Genomic DNA, 20042 nt, shown 5'->3' with positions numbered 1-20042 from the left:
GCTTTCATTTTCCTAGTAAGAAAATAACCCATTTAAAGACAATACCATTAAAGAAAAACACCAGCAAGTGGATTGGGCAGAATCATATCACATTTTGACCAGCACCAGTTTGAAAAGGGAAGTCCTCTTACCTTTTTGTACTTTCTATTCAACTTACAATGACGAAAAATCTTTCTCTTCTAACCAAGTTCCATCATTTGGTGAATCTGCACTCTAAAAAGGTGGGGGGTAGGGGTGTAACTAAGTTAATTGGCATTGAAAGGAGAGGACAAAAAATGTAGATCTTCTGGTAATAGCATGAGTGGAATCCTCTAGGCTATGGCATGTTGGTTTTCTCTCTATATAAATTTTTTTCTCCTTTTTGTAAAATAAGAGCAATTTCATTTTAACTTATGGTGGTTATGCAAGTAAAAAGACAAAAAGGAGAGAAAATGTACCTCTTTGTTTGGAATAATGTTTATAATTACAAGTAAAATAAGGCATTTTTTATCAATGTAAAGGCATCCTTGGCTTCTACAACCTCTTTTTTTTATCATGAATACTGACATCTTTACTTCACTTACTGATAATAGTAAATGCATTTTCTGATAAAAAAAAAAGAAAAAGAAGAACAATCTGGAACCTTTATTATTTAAATTCCACCACCATGCTCTGCAACTTCATACCACTCTTCCTCCCCTGGTTAACTTCACTCCAGCCACAAAAGCCTTTTGTTATTGTTCAATGTCCCATATTTGTTCCCATCTCAGGGCCTTTGAACTTGCTGTGTCCTCAGCCAGAATTCTCCCCCCACCAGATTCGATCAACCTGGTCTCTCACTTCATGCAGGTGAGGACTTCCCTAACCACCCTAATTAAATTGTTTCCCCCCATCATTCTCCTTTCTCTAAACTCGCTTGCCCCCTGCTTCATAGCATCTGAGACTACATTATGGATTTATTTGCATAAGTCTAAAATGGTAAATGATCAATGCTGTGAAAGTGACATGTAAACAAATATTAAAGGAAGGAAGAGATAAACCATTTAATTCTAATTCTAAGTGGTATTTTGAGAGACAATCTCATGTGGTAGAACCAGAGGAGCTTTCTTGTCAGGCCTGGCTTTGAATTCCAGCTCTGCCTCTCATTAGCCTAGCGAGTTTCAGAGGGTGCTTATCTTCTGTAAACTTTAGCTTCTTTATCAAAAAAAAACCCAAAAAAACCAGGGCATAATAGTACTGATCTTGAAACTTAGTATTACTGTTCTTAAGAATAATAAACTGAAACCAACATAGACCATCTTTTCATAACTTCTTGACTGGTATACAGTAAGTCCTAAGTACATGATAGCCTAGAATTATTAAATTGATAGTTTTTAAAAAAGATAATTAGTTTATTTTGGTCCTAAAGCTAAGGTCTTTTTCCCTTTTAGCCAAATAGCTGGCATCTATTAACTCTTCCAATGACTGGTTAAAAATTGACCTTGCTTCTTAACACTATTAAGTGCCTAGAGACTTTCTGTATGACGATGATAGCAAGCTGGCCAGTTAGCTAAGTTGGTTAGAGCATGGTGCTGATAACACCAAGGTCTGGGGTTCTATCACTGTACCAGGCAGCCAAAAAAAAAAAAAAAAAAGATGGCCGATTTCTTGTGAAATTATATTATGTTTGGAAATAAACAAGAAAATGTGTGTAAAGAGGAAAGACTGGTTGCAGTGTTGGTAGTGAGAATAGTCAAGCTGCAAAAAAGTTATTTCTGGATGTTTTATTTTTAATTATTAAATGTATACTGTAGAAGGGACCCTAGACATTATTTAATTCTCCCTTGTCAATTTATTGACCAGGAGAAAGAGATTTACAAGCCTTCCTTCAGTTCATTTAAATGCATGGTATAAATAACATTATTGCTTCTAGGAAAGTAATTTGCTAATCAGAGGGGGAAAAAAAAAACAGTGATGTTCATATAATGCCTCTGCTTTCTCACTGGCTATAAAGCTATTTTATTTTCATATAGACTGGCTTATTCAAAGCTATTGGCTAGATAGGAATGACCTTCTTATCTTTTGTATGTGTATCATTAATAAAAAAGATGAGTAAAAATACTATAAATATCACTTTAATAGAAAGTACCCATCCTGCTGCTAGCTTTTAAACATTGAAAATGCTTAATTTTTAAAAATTATGGTTATGTTTAAGTTTTAGTATACTTGGCAAGTGTTCCTGTTTTTAAGAGCTATGACATTATTGCCATAATTTAATTTAGTTTAAGGAACATTTATCAAGTGCCTATTTTGTGCTAGGTTCTGCATTAGTCTGTGGGGACAATAAGGGGTACATCACACTTCATTTATGAAAGATCTAACTCCAGTGAGTGAGAAAGATAATATTATGATAAAATTATGGGTAATGTCATGATAACTATTATGAATACAGAGTTATTGAGGTATTATTTGAGCCCAGAAAATAGGTGGCTGAGTTAGTTTTGGGAGAAGTCTTATAGAAAGAAGGAGCAGGAGAAAGAGAGGCTATGAGAACTCTTTTCTGTGCAAATTTTCACATTTCTGATTTTATGGGGCTACAGATAAGTAACTTCTTTTTTTATCTCTGCAGACCATAGTTCAGCAATGCACTAATCATATCTCTTTTTTCTCTAGGAACTGATCAAACGGAGGTTGACAGAAATACCTGCCTATGTTTTTTTACCTTTTTATTCTGTGGTATTCTAAAGACTGTGGGGGTTTCCAATCTGTGCCACAGGATCTTCTCCCATATTAAAGTCTTTTAATAATGAATAATAAATAACAGATAAAATGTAGTAAACTTTTTAATTAACTATTTTAGCAAGTGCTTTAAAAATCCATACCCTGAAGGACAATGATAGTGTCATCTGCATATGTTGTGAAATATGTAGGAGGCTATTTAGTGGCTTTACATGAATATTCAATTAATAGAGTGGGGTGTGTTGCTCTGAAGAGTCTGAGGTTGTGCTCCCCACCCCCCCAGGTTTCAAGCACCCAAGAATCAATAGCCTTTAAAGAAAACTCACAGTAAAATAGATTATTTGTGTATAAGCCACCCATCTCAGTAGATTTAAGAGTTAATATTCACAGGAATTCAGAATGGTTTGTAAAAAGCAGCTTTGGATCTTAGGTAAAAACAAAGCCAGCTAAGATTAGAGCATTTCAATATCAGCAAATATAGTCTGGTTTTAATCTCCTTATAAAAATACTCTCTTGTATGCCTAAAGATATATTTCATTGCAAGCTCTGGTAAATTGGGGAAGGAGGGAGAAACGGAGGGAGGAGTGAGTGTGTGCGTGTGTGCATGTGTGTGTGCGCGTGTGTGTGTGCGCGTGTGTGTGTGTGTGTGTGTGCAGGGGGGAGAGGGTGGGAGGACATGTGGACAATCTTTTATCTATTTCTTTAACATTCCTCGTTTACCTCTCTTCCTCATTGTCTTTTCTTTGACTTCTTAAATCGTTTCTTATGCATACTCCCACTCCAAGAGTAGAGAAGATAGAGATCATCTACAACCTTTTCCTGAAATATTAATATAGCACACCTAATGGTATATATAGTATTCTTTAAATTGGCTATTTTTTTTCCCTATTTTATTGGCAACATTTTCCTAGGATAATACAAATTTAGAGAAGCTGCATTTCAGCATCAAGATCCTAAGCGTGCTCCCTACCGGGCTGATTACTTTGAGCAAATGTAGCGTTCCTTCCATTCACCGGATTCCGCACACTTCCCCAACATTGATTGCGTTATCCCTACTAGTAATCACAGATATCATTAGCAGCCAATTATGCAGACACACATCTAAGCAAGGTAACCTATTCACCAACATTATCTCTTACCATTCTTAATTTTGTAATGAAGCTGATCATCGTCTTGTCCAATTAAGTGTATGTAGCTACATATTTTGATCTAGTACACTTAAATGCAAGTATATTGAATTATGTAGTAGGTAATTACTTACATATGTTAGTAACAAAGCAGAATGCGGGCAATTTGAGTGTAGTCTCTTTCTTATTCTATTTGAGACTTGATTAAAGAAGGTTAACTGCTTAAAATAAATAGACCAAAACATGTATTTGGATCAAATACAAAGGAAGTTATTTTCTGTTCACATTACAGGACTGGGTGTGAGAATCTATATTTGGCCATCCAGTCATCCAGCGATCCAAGTGGGTTTTTGACATATTCAAGACAAGACTCCCAAGGTCACCTAGAAAACTCATCTCAGGGAAAAAAAACATAGAGGAGCTAATGGGAGGTGTCTATGGGCAACCCTGGCAATGATGCAAATTCATATTCTTTTGGCTAGGTCTTAGTCACATGACCACACATAATAACCAGGAAGACTGGGAATTATAGGCTGTGCTAGGAAGAAGAGGGTGTGAATTTTGGTAAGCAGTTAGCAATGTCTGCCATAGGACTCAAAACAGAACTTGCTCCATTTCTCTATGTAACGAATACTTTTCTTTACTTGCCTTGTCATTATTAGGAACTTCTATCAGGGCTTGCTTTGCTTTTATTTATTTATTTATTTATTTTACACTATGCCAGATGTTCTATGAAACCTAGATCCAAGCCCTGCCTCTTAGACTTATACATATCAAGCAGGTGAAGGAGGGAGAACATAAAATTACAAAGTATTTTCTCAGGTTTTTAAACAAATAAATTGGGCCCCTATTATTGTCATTACTTTTCAGCAGATTAAATTGTGGAAGTATAGGTTAGAATAAAAGATTTGTGAGGGATTGCTAGAAAGAATTTCTCCTAGTTCAACTCTCTTATTTCGTTAACAAGGAATTTGAGGACTGGAGAGATTGTTTACCTAATTGTATGGAGAATGTTAGTGGTAGAGTCAGATCCAGGCTCTTTCTCAAGTGCAAGTCTCTTTCCATAACATTATTTGTCATCTTTGTTATTTGCAGTCATATTTCCCACAAACCATGTCATTAAATAATGTTCATTCATTTATAGAGATGAAGAAAAATGCAGTAAATTGCAATTGACATAAGGCTATCATGTGTAAATCTACAGGAAAATAGATCCAAACAACTTTCCAGATTTTCCATAGTTATTTGAAAATCTGTAGTAAAGTAGCTACTTACTAAGGTTATTTTTGTTTGTTTGTTTTTTTAAATACATTACTTTTCTTCAGCAAAGTAATAATGACCTCTAAATAAATTTTCTTCAACTCTAAAATTATATAATCCATGGCATATATAAATAGGAGGTAAATATATGATCACCATGCTAATAAATATTTAGAATTAAAAGTTCAGGGGAGACAAATTACAAAATCTGAAATATTGGAAACTATCTTTCTCTTAAGGAATAAAGCCAAATCATTATTTTTATAAAAAAATATTTTTCAGTGGGTGACAAACCCATGAATATTTTAACTGTATTATTTAGATGCAATATTAGCTAAGAGATAAAGTTGCTTATTTCATTGCTGTCATAGCCTAATTTCATGCTATTTCTACAAGAATGTATAAAATGGAAACTATACAGGAAAAGTGGCCCATATCTAGATATACTCTAAATCATATAAACTTTAGGAAATTTTGAAATTATGTAAAACTTTGAGTTATCTCGTGATACTTATTTACATTAGGTATTAACTGTGGTTGATCTTGTACCATGGTTAAGTCACAATCATTAGAGCCACAAACATCTTTTGTTTTAACTCAAAAAAAGCTGAAACATAATCTTCAGAACTGGTTTTTATTATGAACATTATAAACACAGCTGTAAGCTAATGTTCATATGTAGAATAATTTTTGCTTATCACATTGAGTAAGGACTAAATAATCTGGCAAATATATTTTCAATGAAAATGAGAGAAGGCCTTGTTTCCTCTTTGTCTGCCTTCCATGACACATGTCTTAGTCCATTTTCTGTTGTTCATAACAATATATCTGAAACTGGGTATTTTATAAAGAAAGAAAATGTATTGCTCACAGATCTGGAGGCTGGGAAGTCCAATGTTGAGGGGGTGCATTTACTGAGGGTCTTATTATTGGTAGGGACTCTCTTCAGAGTCCTGAGGTGGTTCAGGTCTTCACATGGCAAGAGGGCAAGAACACGCTAAGCATTCTCTTCCTCTCCTTGTAAAGCCACCAGTTTGCTCCCACCATAACCCATTAATCCATGAAGGGACTAGTCCTTTCTTGAGGGCATAGCCCTCATTATCCAATCACCTCTGAAAGGCCCCACCTTTCAAATGCCATAGTTGGATTTCCCACCCTCTTAATACTGTTACAATAGGGATTACCTTTCATAAGGAGATTTGGAGGGGACATTCAAACCATAGCAATGCTCAAATAAAGAGGTCCATCTAATTTTGTGATGCTGCAAAAGAACAAGAGTGTGAAATGTAGGTGAGTGGGATAACCAGACTTTAGTTGCTTCTATATTTCCCCCTTGCCTGTGTTAACAGTCTGCACTCTTGGCTATTGTCTTAGTCTGTTCAGTCTGCTATAACAAAATACCTTAGACTGGGTAATTTATAAACAATAGAATTTTTTTCTGACAGTTCTGGAAGCTGGAGAGTCCAAGGTCAGGATGTCAGCAGATTTGGTGTCTGGTGAGGGCTTGCTGTCTGCTTCAAAGGTGGTGCCTTCCTGCCACATCCTCACACGGCACTGTGTGGAAGGGGCAAGGGAGCTCGGTCAAGCTGCTTTTATAAGGGCAATAATCACTTTGCAAAGACACCACCTCTTTTTTTTTTTTTAAGTAATATGTTTTTCTTTGGGGTTTTTTTGTATTTTTATTTATTTATTTATTTATTGGTTATGAATATTCAGGAAATACAAAGCTGATTGTCCACCCTCGTGCCCAAGATGTGAAGGCCAGATCCATACTGGCAGCATGCACCTTACCACAAATTGTGTTTGTACCCCATGTCCCCCACCAGTTATCTCCCACCTCCCTCCCTGTCCCCCTTTACCCCCCACTCAATTTTGTATCCTAAGGTATGTTCTCTCCCTCTGCAAGCCCAATGCACCACAGTGGACTTTCTTTTCTTCCTTTAGTACTATCACATTAGGTATTAGGTTCCAACATATGAATTTGGGGAAGCACCAGCATTAAGACCATAGAAATTATTCATGTGAAAAAATTCAGCAAAATATGTAGTGTCACTATATGCAGGAGAGACATCAAGGCTAAGACCATTTTCTTAATGTACTATGGGTTGTTATTTATATTGCTTTTATTTTACAAGGATTTTATATGCAGTCTACCGGAGAATAGAGATAAGCAATTCTTTTTGGCTCTTTTTTTGGATTTGGCCTCTTAAACTATAGACAATACATATTCAGATAATTTTTAAAAGCTACATTTTCATATTTTCTGAAGAATCTGACATTGGTGGGCAAGGTGACGCAACCTCTGTTTTGAAAGACAAATTGTAAAAGGGAAGAGGCTATTCTAAAATTTTTAAAATTTGAACTCCATTAAAATCTAACTGCAATTTTCAAAGGTGTTATTAAAAGCAATTTAATAAAAACTGGTTTGAAAAAATTCTTATGTTGTAATCTAACATAGATACACTAAAAAATGTAAGTTGACACTTTAATTTGATTTTTTAAAATTTTTTTATTTAACACTCCAGGAAGTAGGAGTAGGTACAGACTTTATGAATAGAATCCCAAAAGCACAGGCAACTAAAGGAAAAATAAACAAATGGGATCATATCAAACTAAAAAGCTTCTGCACAGCAAAATAAACAATCAACAGAGTGAAAAGACAACCAACAGAGTGGGAGAAAATATTTGCAAAATATTTTTAATTTATTTTTTTCATTGTACATTTTTATGGGGTACAGTTTGTTGTTTCAATACGTGCATGTATTGTATAGTGATCTAATCAGAAGAGTTAGCATGTCTGTCACCTAAATATTTATCATTTCTTTGTGGTTATAACATTCAAGATCCTCTTTTCTGGCTATCTTGAAATATACAATACAACATTATTAGTTATTGTCACCCTAGGCCATCAGAACTTATTCTTCCTGTTTATCTGTCACTTTGTAACTTTGTTCTAGTCCGCCAACCTTTCCTCACGCTCCCTCATCCCACCCCCTGCTTCTGGTAATCACTATTCTACTCTCTATTTCTCTTTTTATTTTTCTTTATTGACTTATGATAATTGTGTATATTTATGGAGTACAATATGATATTTGGGTACATTCGTATTGTGTGCAATGAGCATATCAGTGTGCTTAGTATATCCATCACCTCAAACATTTGTCACTTCTTTGTGTTAGTAACATTCAACATCATCTTGACTAGCTATTCAAAGATACATATACTTTGTTGTTAACTATGGTCTTCCCCATAATACTATAGAACCCTAGATCCCATTTTTCCTATCCGTCTTAAGATTTTATATCCACTAACCACCATCTTTTTAAAACAATGTGTTAAATATCGTTACACAGAGCTACATGAAAAGTAAAGGGAATGCATTGAGAAACTGATATTACATTTCACTAATCAATTGTTTTCAATTACTTGTTACCTCTGAGGAGTTCTTGTGAAGAAAAATACCTAGTGTTGGTTTTGTTCAACTTCCACAATTCTTTTTTTAATATGCATACTGATGTTTTGTATTCATGCAAATTTTTTAACTCTCCAACTCTGTATATATTAAGGGGCATTGGCATCCTAAGTAGCACTATATTTAAACACTGATTTTATTTTTATAGCACTGAGTATTGTTTCTTTACACTGTGATGAATCTTGCTTTTTGCCTTTTATTTGCATAAGCAAAATCTTCATTTTTTGCATCATCATGTATCTTCTCTGCATATAATTAACATGAAATTCTTTTCGATGGTGCAGGGCTGGCTATTTGCCTCAGAACATTCCCCTGGAGATTATCAGATACCTGTCTGAAGAAAAGGATTTTCTTCCTTGGCATGCTGCCAGCCGAGCTCTTTATCCTCTAGATAAATTACTGGACCGCATGGAGAACTACAATGTCTTCAATGTAAAAATATACAATTTCTTCTTTCTCATTTTCAGAAGATAAACTATTTTCTTATTATTTACTATATGCACCTGATCTTGAGTTATTTTAGTTCCTTCTAGTTTACGTTATTATTTTTGTTCTGATTTTCTATATAACACTGATGATAGTTATTTGAAAAAAAAAATTTAATACAAGCTACCTTTTGTTCTGGCCTACAAGTGTCAATTAAGCTTAAATGCTTCAGAATTTAAGAACGAATATACATGGCAAATCCTTAAAGTTCAAACTTTAAGGATTTCCAAGAGTTAAAGGGCTCTGTGTTCACAAAGGACTTAACCTAGGTTAGAGAGATCCTGAAGATCTTAACAGAATATAGACAGTTTCAGTAAAGATTCTTAGTCATTATTTTTATCCAAAAGGGCATAGTGAATTCAATTCTCTTCCTTAATTAACAAGGATAAGATCAACACTGAGGCAAAAGCCCATTCATAATTGGGTCCAAGGGGATACAGGAGAGCAAACAACAGATAATCCAAATAGACATGAAGACATGACAAACATTCCAAAATGTTACCTGACTAGATTTTCTAAGCTCAAAGCTTGGTAAACCAAAATTGCACTGCTGACATCACCTAGTCTGATTGAATAATCATTCTGAATAATATTAGTATTATGTACTGCTAATGAGCTTTGATTCCTAAATTTCTTGTCATTGTGTCTTCTATCGCCTTTGTGCACTGTTTGTTTTCCTTTAGTTGTTTTAAGAACCTGCCTGTGTTTTATAAAATCACCCTGTTTTTTTATGACATACTGACTCTGCTAATTAACCTACGCATTTGGAATTACTCAAAACTGGATTGACATAACATGAAATCTGTTTATTAGAGCCATCTAAGTTGTATGATGATCTTCAGAATTGCTTACTTTTTTCTTACTCTAAAGCTTCAGGAAAGCACCTTTGTTGTAATAATTTTTTTAGAAAATAGAAATAATTCTGGCTTGGCCTTTCCCTGTTTTTAGTTTTGTCTAAGTCCTCACTACTGACAAACAAAGAAATGAGTCATTTCAGTTATGGTATAATTTTCATCCGCCAGAGAAAGACTTATTATACTTCCTAACACAGAAACACTGCAATAGTAAACTTCTGTAAAAGTAAAATGTATTTTTGTGTATATTTATACTTTAGAATAGTTTATGATGTAAGATAGCTTATTTTCAGTAAAAGTTAAGAATTACTTTTACTGTACTTTCAGGGCTTTCGCTTTTCTGACAAAATTCAAGGACCACATAAAAATGAGGCAGAGCATATCTTACATTGATACTTATATTTAAATATATCATTAGCTGAATGGATTATTGGCCATAAAATACTGTATTATTAAACTGAAGTGTTCTGTGTATCTCAGCTTCAACAATGCTAGGCTATTGGCTGGGCTAACATAACAATTTTTAATTAAATATGCTCTATTAACATAAAATGAATAAATGTTAAATGCTCATTTTCTTTAAGTATATCTACATATATTTGCATATATGTGTGCATGGGCATCATTATGAATAGTCCTCATTTTCCTTATTTTGTTACCAAAATTGTCATCTAAAATATTTAATAGTGCAAATTATTTAGTTATTCAACAGGAAGAAAAAAGTAGGTGTCTGCCATTCCAATAGTATTTTATTCGTATTTTTTATATTTGAAATGCTAAATCGAATAAAATTATAATAGATCATTATTATGCCTATAATTTTACTAATATTTGAAAGTAGATACATTTAAACAATATTTTAATTTTCTTATAGAATTTTAATTGTCAGTATAGAGAAGTTTGAAACTGATGTCTTCATTTCTCTTACCTCCCATTTAGGAATATATTTTAAAGCAAGTTGCAACAACGTACATCAAACTTGGATGGCCAAAAAATAATTTTAATGGATCTCTTGTTCAAGCATCCTACCAACACGAGTACTGTTTTGTTTTCTTATTCTCTTCTTTCCCCACAGACTGTACAATAATGTACTACTACTAGTACTAGTGTGACTCTAGCAGCATGCAACAATCTTTCTTTCATTCTGCATCTTATGTTTCACTTTCCTGGGAGGACTGCTGCTGCATAGCACAGTTTCTACTGCCTGATACTAAGAACAAAGGCATTTCTTTGCTATGTTTTAATTTAAGATCTGCTTTTATTATTGGCACTGAGATCGGAACCCAAGCTCCTCATTGGAGTACTGTTTCCAAAGAAGACTTTTAGTATGTTTAACGTCCACTCTGCCTGATTGTTTTCTACTCAGTAGCATAGGATTTCCAGATCTAAAAACTCTTTTTGTGTTAATAATTTATTTTCTTACTATTTATGTAATGGGTTGCTTTGACTTTCTCTCCAGATATCAATACTACCTTTTATTTTTTCTTCCCTTTTGATGATATCTAGAGAACTCCGTAGAGAAGTTATAATGCTGGCATGCAGTTTTGGCAACAAACACTGTCACCAACAGGCATCGACACTCATTTCAGATTGGATTTCCAGCAACAGGAATAGGTAAATTGAACCAAATCCTGTTATTTCTGATATTATTTAATACTGCTTTCATATTCTGAGAGAATGCAAAACTTTGTTCAAGTTCACAGCTTACAAGGCACAATACACTTATATTCAGCATGCTTTATTGAATTTTAGGTTAACTTTCTTAATCCAGGCCCTGATTTTTGTATATGTAAGGTGTTCTCTTATTTCAAGTTTTGAGAGCTCTACCATCCAATAAGAACAAAATAATTAAATTCAGTCCAAACTCCTTAAGGTTCTTTATAAAGGTTGTGATATTTATTTATAAAACAGTTACCAGCATATGTTATAAACGAAGTAGCATAACAAATGTTAATATTAAAAACTAAAAACAGAAAGGTTATGAAGAGATATTCATTCTTTCAGTGACCCTGGACAACAATGCTAAACTTGTATCTTATCTTAGAATTTTACAATGCAGTATTTTAATACATAATATGACATTAGAATTATTAAATAGAATTGTTGTGTGAAATGCCACTTGTTGATAAAAAGAGTACTACACATAAAAAAAAAAGTCAAAGATCATTGCTCTTCTTATTAGTGTTTTTAATTTTCTTAGGTGTCTTTATATTTCCAAGGGCTTTTATGTCCCATTTCTTATTACACTTTAGGCAACTGATACTCACTCCTCTTTAGTTTCTGGCCTCCTTGTTTAACCAGAGTCAGAGGGGAAGGAAGAGGAGCTAGGGGGTCAGTTTCTTCAGGTGATGCTATTTTGTGTGCCCCAAGAAGCTGGCTTTCCCTTGATATGGGTGACAGGGATGACCCCATGAACTTGTTCTGGATAAACATAAAGCACCACAGTCAGTATAACCAACTTATGAAATGAATTGGTATTTACCTTGTTAAGAGTTATTTAGGTTTAAATTTTATATCTGACTCTAGATCAAAGGGTAGCTATTCTGTTTTAAAGGTCTCTGAGGAAAATCTTTCACTGCATTATTTAGTAATTTGTCATAATATCTCACCTTCTGTAGCATTTTCTTGTTTGCCCTTTAAGTTAATTGTTCCTGATCTAGTACTAAGCTAAGAAGGAAAATATTTTATCACTGTATCTGTCAATTGATCCATCACATATTTGAAGACAGCAGTTAAATTTTTCATCAGTCTTCTCTATATCTAAAGTGTCCTCATTGTTTAAACTTTTACTAATAATTGTCATTTTTGCTAAGTCTTCTGAAAACTGTTATACTGGTATTAGACCTGAAAATGTTATACAAACTTTTTTTAAATTTTATTTTTTACTACCTTCTTCAGTTCTACCATGAATAATTACAGCATGGAAACAAAATTAATCTAAAATCACTACATCCAAAATTATATTAAGATACATATTGTCAAAGTCAAATAAAAGATAGAAACAAATCTCCCAGAAAACATTTTATTTGGACAAAACAGGATTGTGCTCTGGGGCATACACACAGACCAGGGTGGTCTCCAGTATGTCCGAAGAACAAGAAAGGGTTGGGAGTTTTATTACAGAGAGGAATGCTACATATTGTTTAGGTTAGGAAGAAAGCTCATTGGCACTAGTGAAGTTTTGCGGAATTGGCAGGCTTTGACTTGTGAGTGACAGTGGTAGATAGTCTTACACTCACAGCAGGTCCTTTTAGCAAGTACCAGGTAAAACTAGTCTTAGGGTTATGGGAGGCTGTTTCAGGAGCCGAGCTTTAGAAGAATCTTCTTGGAGCAGTTGCTCTGTGCCCTGAGTGCTTTTTTCCCTCACCACTTGACTCTGATTTAGTTTGGGTATGACAAAAATGACTCAATTTGTGTAACAAATGTTCACAGTATCACACATATGTATGAGAAAAAAAGATGAAATATTTGTTTAGAAATTGTAGTCGCTACTTCCCTCCATTTTGTTTTCATTTGTTTTATTTGTTTTAGTTTTGTTTTGCTACAAACACATGCCCTTTCTCAGAGCTAGTAATTCTTTTTAACCCTTTAATGAATTTACTCATGTAAATGTATTTTCTTACCATTTAATGAAAATTGGGCTTATACCATTGCATCATCATAATTTTTCTAGAGAACAATCAAGCCAAATATCACTGTTTACAATTAAAAAATATATAGCTATTGGGAAAATGTTATTTTGAAAATCATTCATTTATCAAAATTTTATTGAGCAATTCTTAGTACCAGCTGGTAGCTGAAAAGCAAAGAGAAGAGACAGATTTCAAAATTAATAGAAGTTACACCTCTATAAACAAATAATTTTATTTTGGAGCAAGAATTAAGCACAAGATAGTGTGTGAACACCAAGAAGGGAGGGATTACTATCTTGCAGGAATCTCATTCTGACTCATAAAAGATGAGTAGGACTTTGCTAGACGGAAAAGGCAAAGCTGTAGACAGGGGTAGGTGTGTATAAATATATAAGGTGGGTGGGTGGGGATTCCAGGCAAAAGGAAGGGCACATGGGTTGCCATTTAATTTAATAAGTGTAGTAATTTTTTACTTGTAAACTTGAACAATCTGTCACTTCATTATTTCCCTATTAATGAAAGCTCTTATATAAGATGCCAGCTCATTTTTGTTTTGATAACTCTGCCATTTATTCCTTGTAAAATAATTAAATTTGAGCCATACATTTTAAGTTTCTTTTGTCATTTCCTTTATTATTTTTATATTACCTCCTTTATTTTCTTTTGTAGCTGGGCAAGTAAACATACTAAGTGAAACTAACTCTGTGTTTACTAAGATTTGCTTAACCAGCCATATGACATGCCCCAGCATATTCAAGTGACCTTCTGCAACAAGAGCATGTGATACTCATGGAGCTACCTATATGTGAAGATCAAAGGTGTAATCTGTATTTTTTGGATGACAGTTTAATAATAAAACAATAAGGCAATCCTGTAATTGGTGATGAGTTTAACTTTCTTAAACTGAGTCAGTGAAGGGAAGAACGAGATTTTCTTTTAAGTGTGCCTACAGCAGTAGACTAGTCATATACTAGTCAGCTTTTTTGGCTTTTTATTGTTATTTAACTGAAATCTTTAAAAAATGATTTGCAAAAATCATCTAAAAAAGAATACTAGAGGTAACATAGTAGTTTACTTATAAAATGTTTTGGGAGATGTATATTTATGTTAATAAATCTACAAAACAATGAGTAATGGAAGCAGCATAATCTTGATGCTTTGGGGAATTGGGTAAAATCAGTGACATTAGAATCAGGAAAATGGAATGGATGTGAAAGTTGGTGCAGGGAAGAATAATGGGACCAGAAAGTGCAATGAATAGCTAGAGATGGTAGCAGCAGAGAGAAAAATTTAAGAATTACAGTGGACGATAAATTGAGTGAGTTGACATTTTGATCCCTGGTAAATTATTCAGGTGCCACGTGTGCTGAATTGTAATGGTGATGTCATGCATAGAACAGATTGAGCTACATTCAGGTCTCCTTAGGCTACTGTTTGGGGACTAAGTTCAGCAGAATGCCACATATCAGAAAGGAGACAAAATTGCCAAGCACTGGGTAGAGAACAATACAAATGATAGAAAGATCTTGAAAACACAAACTCCTCTCATCGTAGCTGTGTTTTTCAAGGCCTCTTTATCATTTGCCACCTGGAAATTTCACTCTAAAAAAGAGACAAAAATACATAACAAAGATGGTAACATTTTTGTATGTATAAAAAGCATATTTAAGGGGGTAGAAATTGGTTTCTTTCACTGGTTGGGGCAAATAAACAAGAAATAATAGGTCTAAGTTTTACTGATTAAAATATAGGGAATATACTGTTACTGCAGATGAATTATTATTTGAAAATCTCTGCATTAAACACTGTCTAGGCTGTACAATTAACTATACAGAGATCATAATATGGCTTTTGGCATTTTCATCTAAGTAATAAAATTAATTCAAAAGTAAATGTGTCTACAATAATGCATTATTTGTCAAATTCTGTTAAATGGCACAATTTAAAGCTTTAAGCCAATACAGAGCAAAGATTTAAAGCATTTAATTTGAAGAATCACTCAATAGATTGTGATATCCATTCCTTAACATATAAATTGAACACTGGTGTCTTCTTTGTACTTAAAAAATACCCTGAAATAACACGACGCACACTTTGTTGCTCTGAGTTAAATGTGTCCCCGAAAGTTTGTGTATTGGAAACTTGACCCCCATTGTAACAATATTAAGAGGGTGGGAAATCTAATTGTAGTATTTGAAAGATGGGGCCTTTAAGAGGTGATTAGATTGTGAGGACTTGCTCTCATGAATGGATTGATGTATTCATAGAGTACTGAGTGTGGTTATGATGGCTTTAAGAGGAGAACAAGTGAGAAGGACAGCTCTCTCTTGCTCAGCCCATTCTCACCATATGACACCCTGAGTTGCTGTATAGAGTCACAACACCAGGCAGAAGGTCCTCACTAGATGTGTTTCCTGGACTTTGGACTTCCCAGTATCCAAAATTCTAAGAAATAAATTTCATTCCTAATTATCCAGTTTCAGGTTTTCTGTTATAAGGAACAGAAAATGGACTAATACACTTGCACATAGTAAATGTTTACTGATTTGAAATGAATTGGAAATTCATTTTGAAACTGAAAAAATTAAGACCATTCTATAATAAAAATAAGTAGAGGAATATCTCTGGAACTTTACAGCAGAGATGCTGCAAACCTTCACTGCTTCATCCAATTAAATTACAATGTTATTGCTATATTATTGTCTTTAATGGTGATCATGATCAAAACTATATTTTATTAACTTTATTGAGTATTTATTACATTTCAAGAATTTTGTGTTTAATCTCACCATTGTTATGTTTATTTTTACCAAAGACAAACCCAAAACTAACAAACATTGTTCAGCTTGCTAAAATTGTATACCAATAGGTTGTGGAGTTGAGCTTCCACCTCTGGTTTGCCTGTCCTGTAACCCTACTATGTGTGGTTTTGTACTATATAAAATTACGGTATATCAGTAATACACATTTGTTCAAAAATGATAGAAAAATAAACAAAAACTACCCAGCAGAACTTAAGTGCTGCAATGAGTGTAACAGTTTTATGTACATGGGACTACATGGCATAAGCCAGTGGTTCTTGAACCAGAACATGCATCAGATTCATCAAACGTACTTAAAACACAGTTTGTTGGGCTCCACCCACAGAGGTTCTGATTCAGTAGTTAGAGTGAGGCCCAAGAGTTTGCATTTGTAACAAGTTCCCAGGTGATGCTGACGCTGCTGGTCTGTTGACCACACTTGGGAAAGTCCCTCCTTAGCTTCCTCCTCTGCAAAATGGCAATGATATTACCAACTGCACAGGTTATGAGAGCTATGGAAAAGAATGCCTGTATAATACCCAACCCTCATAGGAAATCATAAAACCTTAGTCTTCTTCAGAGTTACACTCTGCTTGTTTTCTCTACCTCTGTGTAATGGGTGGTGTGAATTTTAAACAGGGAAATAGAAACAGTAACATTTGTTGAATGGCTTCCATGTTTGTCTATCAATATTGCTTTTCTTATGTGAGAACATAAAGGTGGGAGGACAAAGGACTCTTTTTTCTGTGTATATGTAGCCCAGAAACCTCATGTTTTCTTCCCCTGAAGCATAGATCCCAACTTACTGTCCATGTTTCCAGGTTGTTGTGTCCTATTCCCTCAGTTCTTTCTACTACTTTTTCTGTTCTCACTATAAATTGTCCCACTGTACATTTTCATAGGCTAGAGTTCTTTTTTTTTTTTTTTTTTTTTTGTCGTTCTTTCGTGACCGGCACTCAGCCAGTGAGTGCACCGGTCAATCCGAACCCGCGGCGGGAGGATCGCCGCGCTCCCAGCGCAGCACCCTACCAAGTGCGCCACGGGCTCGGCCCATAGGCTAGAGTTCTTCGACCAGCCAGATCCGTAATTATCGTGCTCAGTTACCAGAAAAGGAATTTTGGAAATGAGTGAACACAGCAGGGAGATTGTATGGGTAGGGCTGCCTAGACCTCCAGTTAGCTGGGGTAAGGAACTAGGCTGTGCTCCTAGTTTTGTCACTAAACTTATGTGGCTTTAGACAAGCCAAATAACTTCAAAGAATCTCAGTAGTATTTCTAACGTGAGGAGATTGCCCTCAAATCTCCAGTGCTTACATCAGCTCTAACAGTTCAAAATTTTACATCCACTGTGTGTGAACATAAATCATATGATTTCCCTATAATAGGACTAATTTTGGTTCTCTTTTTATTATTTAGTAAAAGAGTATATGTTCATTTATTCAAGCTTTCAATAAATATATATTGAACAACTACCGTGTGTCAGGTACTGTGTTAGACACAGACTTCAGTGTTCATTCTCACTCAACTAATGCTAGTCCATTACTTTCCAGGTGTTAGAAATACATGGTTTGCAACTCTCAGAAGTTCAATCAAAGAGAGATCTGTGGTGTTCTCAGAGACTGTCTTATGGGAATTTGATCAGTGCAAGGAGATCAGGAAAAACATCCAGCCCTGACAACAGGCAGTGGAAATGAAAAGTGGAGATATTTGAGGATTATTGGGGAATTACTGAGTGACAGAAGTTAATGATTACATTATTGGGTAAGAGAAAGGAAGGCATTAGGGACAATTCATTAGAATAATTTAGTAGGGCTCAAACTTTATGCAGGTGTGTCCTCTAAAATAACATGTTTAGGTTCACATCTTAAATTCTTCACATACATTTAAATAATTGAAAGGAATTAACTTCCAGCATATTGTTAATAGACATTTTATAATAAAATCCTTTCAAGCCCTCTAAATGTATCCAGTAGAATCTAAACACTATAGCTTTTTTTTTTTTTACTTACCATTAGCCATTTAAAAATGTGATTAAATTCTTATTTAATAGTAACAAATTTTTTATCATTACCCTCTCTTCCTCAAACTTGTATTCTAATATATGGTTGCTTGAAAATCTTTTAGAATCACCTTTATCATATATAGGAAATCACTTTGTCATGTCATCACAAAACCTTTCATTAGTTTTTTTCTAAATTGAGTTATCATTACAATTGTTAACTTGATAAATCATTTCCAAATAAAAGAAAAATTGTTAAATATAAAAGTAAAAAATAAGATAGGTCCTTTTTTTCAATTAATGTATATATTGCAGATAAATGTTATTCATTGCTAGAATGAGAAAAGTTTCATCATGAATTCTGTTTCTATTTTTATGTTAACATGCTGAGAAATCTTACACATAAAATAAGTACATGAATAGAAAGTGTTTTCTTGTAGTAATGTGACACAATTCTTCACAATCTCCAGGTTTCATGCCAAATATCACATAGCAATCCATTACCAAAAAATTTTAATTATCACCTGACAACTTGATCAGATCTTTCTTCAAATACTATGGAAGTAAAGAATTTAAAAATTTAAAAACTCATTTTCTAAACATCAACACCAATATTTAGAATTTTCTCTTTGCTACTGCAATGTGGTGCACCCTCAGAAGACACAAGATGAGTGAGAAATATGCTTTTCTTCAGAAAAGTGGAAGAAAATAGAACAGCTTTTATGATAAGAAAGGTGTTCATATGAAAGTTTAGGATTTGGAACTTTATTCCCATAAATGTATTGATATCCTTGGGTACTCCTTGGAAAGTCTTCACGTACCCCCAGTGGTATGAACCCTACCTCATTTATTTTTTATTTTTTATTTTATCAATATACAATGTAGTTGATTTACATGTCCCTTTACCAATTTATCCCTCCCCCACCTCCTCCCCCCACCCATTGACATCCTATCTGCTCACTTGTCAAGTTCAAAGAATTGTGATTGTTCTGTCTTCTTTCCCACACCCCCCAGATTGTTTGTGTGTTTATTTATTTATTTTTAGCTCCCACAAATAGGTGAGAACGTGGTATTTCTCTTTCTGTGCCTGATTTATTTCACTTAATATAATTTTTTCTAAGTCCATCCATGTTGCTGAGAATGGTGGTAGTATTTCATTCTTTTTATAGCAGAGTAGAATTTTGTTGTGTAGATATACCACATTTTCCATGTCAACTCATCTGATGATGGACATTTGGGCTGGTTCCAACTCTTGGCTATTGTAAATGGAGCTGCAATAAACATTGGGGTACAGGTATCCTTTGACATGATGATTTCCATTCCTCTAGGTATATTTCCAGCAGTGGAATAGCTGGATCATATGGTAGATCTATCTGTAATTGTTTGAGGAAACTCCAAACCATTTTCCATAAAGGCTGCACCATTTTGCAGTCCCACCAACAATGTATGAGAGTTCCTTTTTCTCTGCAACCTCACCAGCATTTATCATTCTCAGTCTTTTGGATATTAGCCATCCTAACTTGAGTGAGATGGTATCTCAGTGTAGTTTTGATTTGCATTTCCCGAATGCTGAGAGATGTTGAAAACTAGTAAGTGGGTAGAAATTAAAATAATGAAAAGTAAAGGAAATGGCTGAGGCAAAGAGTCTACATAAGGAGAGGGATTCTAGACCTAGAATCAAGAAGTCACAACACTGAGTTGTGGCCCTTGATCCT

General features: G+C 34.3%; 1 protein-coding gene across 1 annotated transcript in view; it reads left to right on the top strand.

Moving 5' to 3' along the window:
* TRHDE (thyrotropin releasing hormone degrading enzyme) overlaps positions 1-20042 on the top strand; it is a 394124-nt gene that overhangs the window by 342961 nt on the left and 31121 nt on the right. The window contains exons 13-15 of the mRNA XM_063076143.1: positions 8841-8988; positions 10836-10933; positions 11403-11510. Coding sequence (XP_062932213.1) covers positions 8841-8988; positions 10836-10933; positions 11403-11510 — 354 coding nt within the window. The remainder of the gene's footprint in view (positions 1-8840; positions 8989-10835; positions 10934-11402; positions 11511-20042) is intronic.

This window comes from Cynocephalus volans, chromosome 12, assembly GCF_027409185.1.
Source record: "Cynocephalus volans isolate mCynVol1 chromosome 12, mCynVol1.pri, whole genome shotgun sequence".
Lineage (NCBI taxonomy): Eukaryota > Metazoa > Chordata > Mammalia > Dermoptera > Cynocephalidae > Cynocephalus > Cynocephalus volans.
The sequence above is the reverse complement of the archived record's forward strand: the minus strand, read 5'-3'. Positions and strand labels throughout refer to the sequence as shown.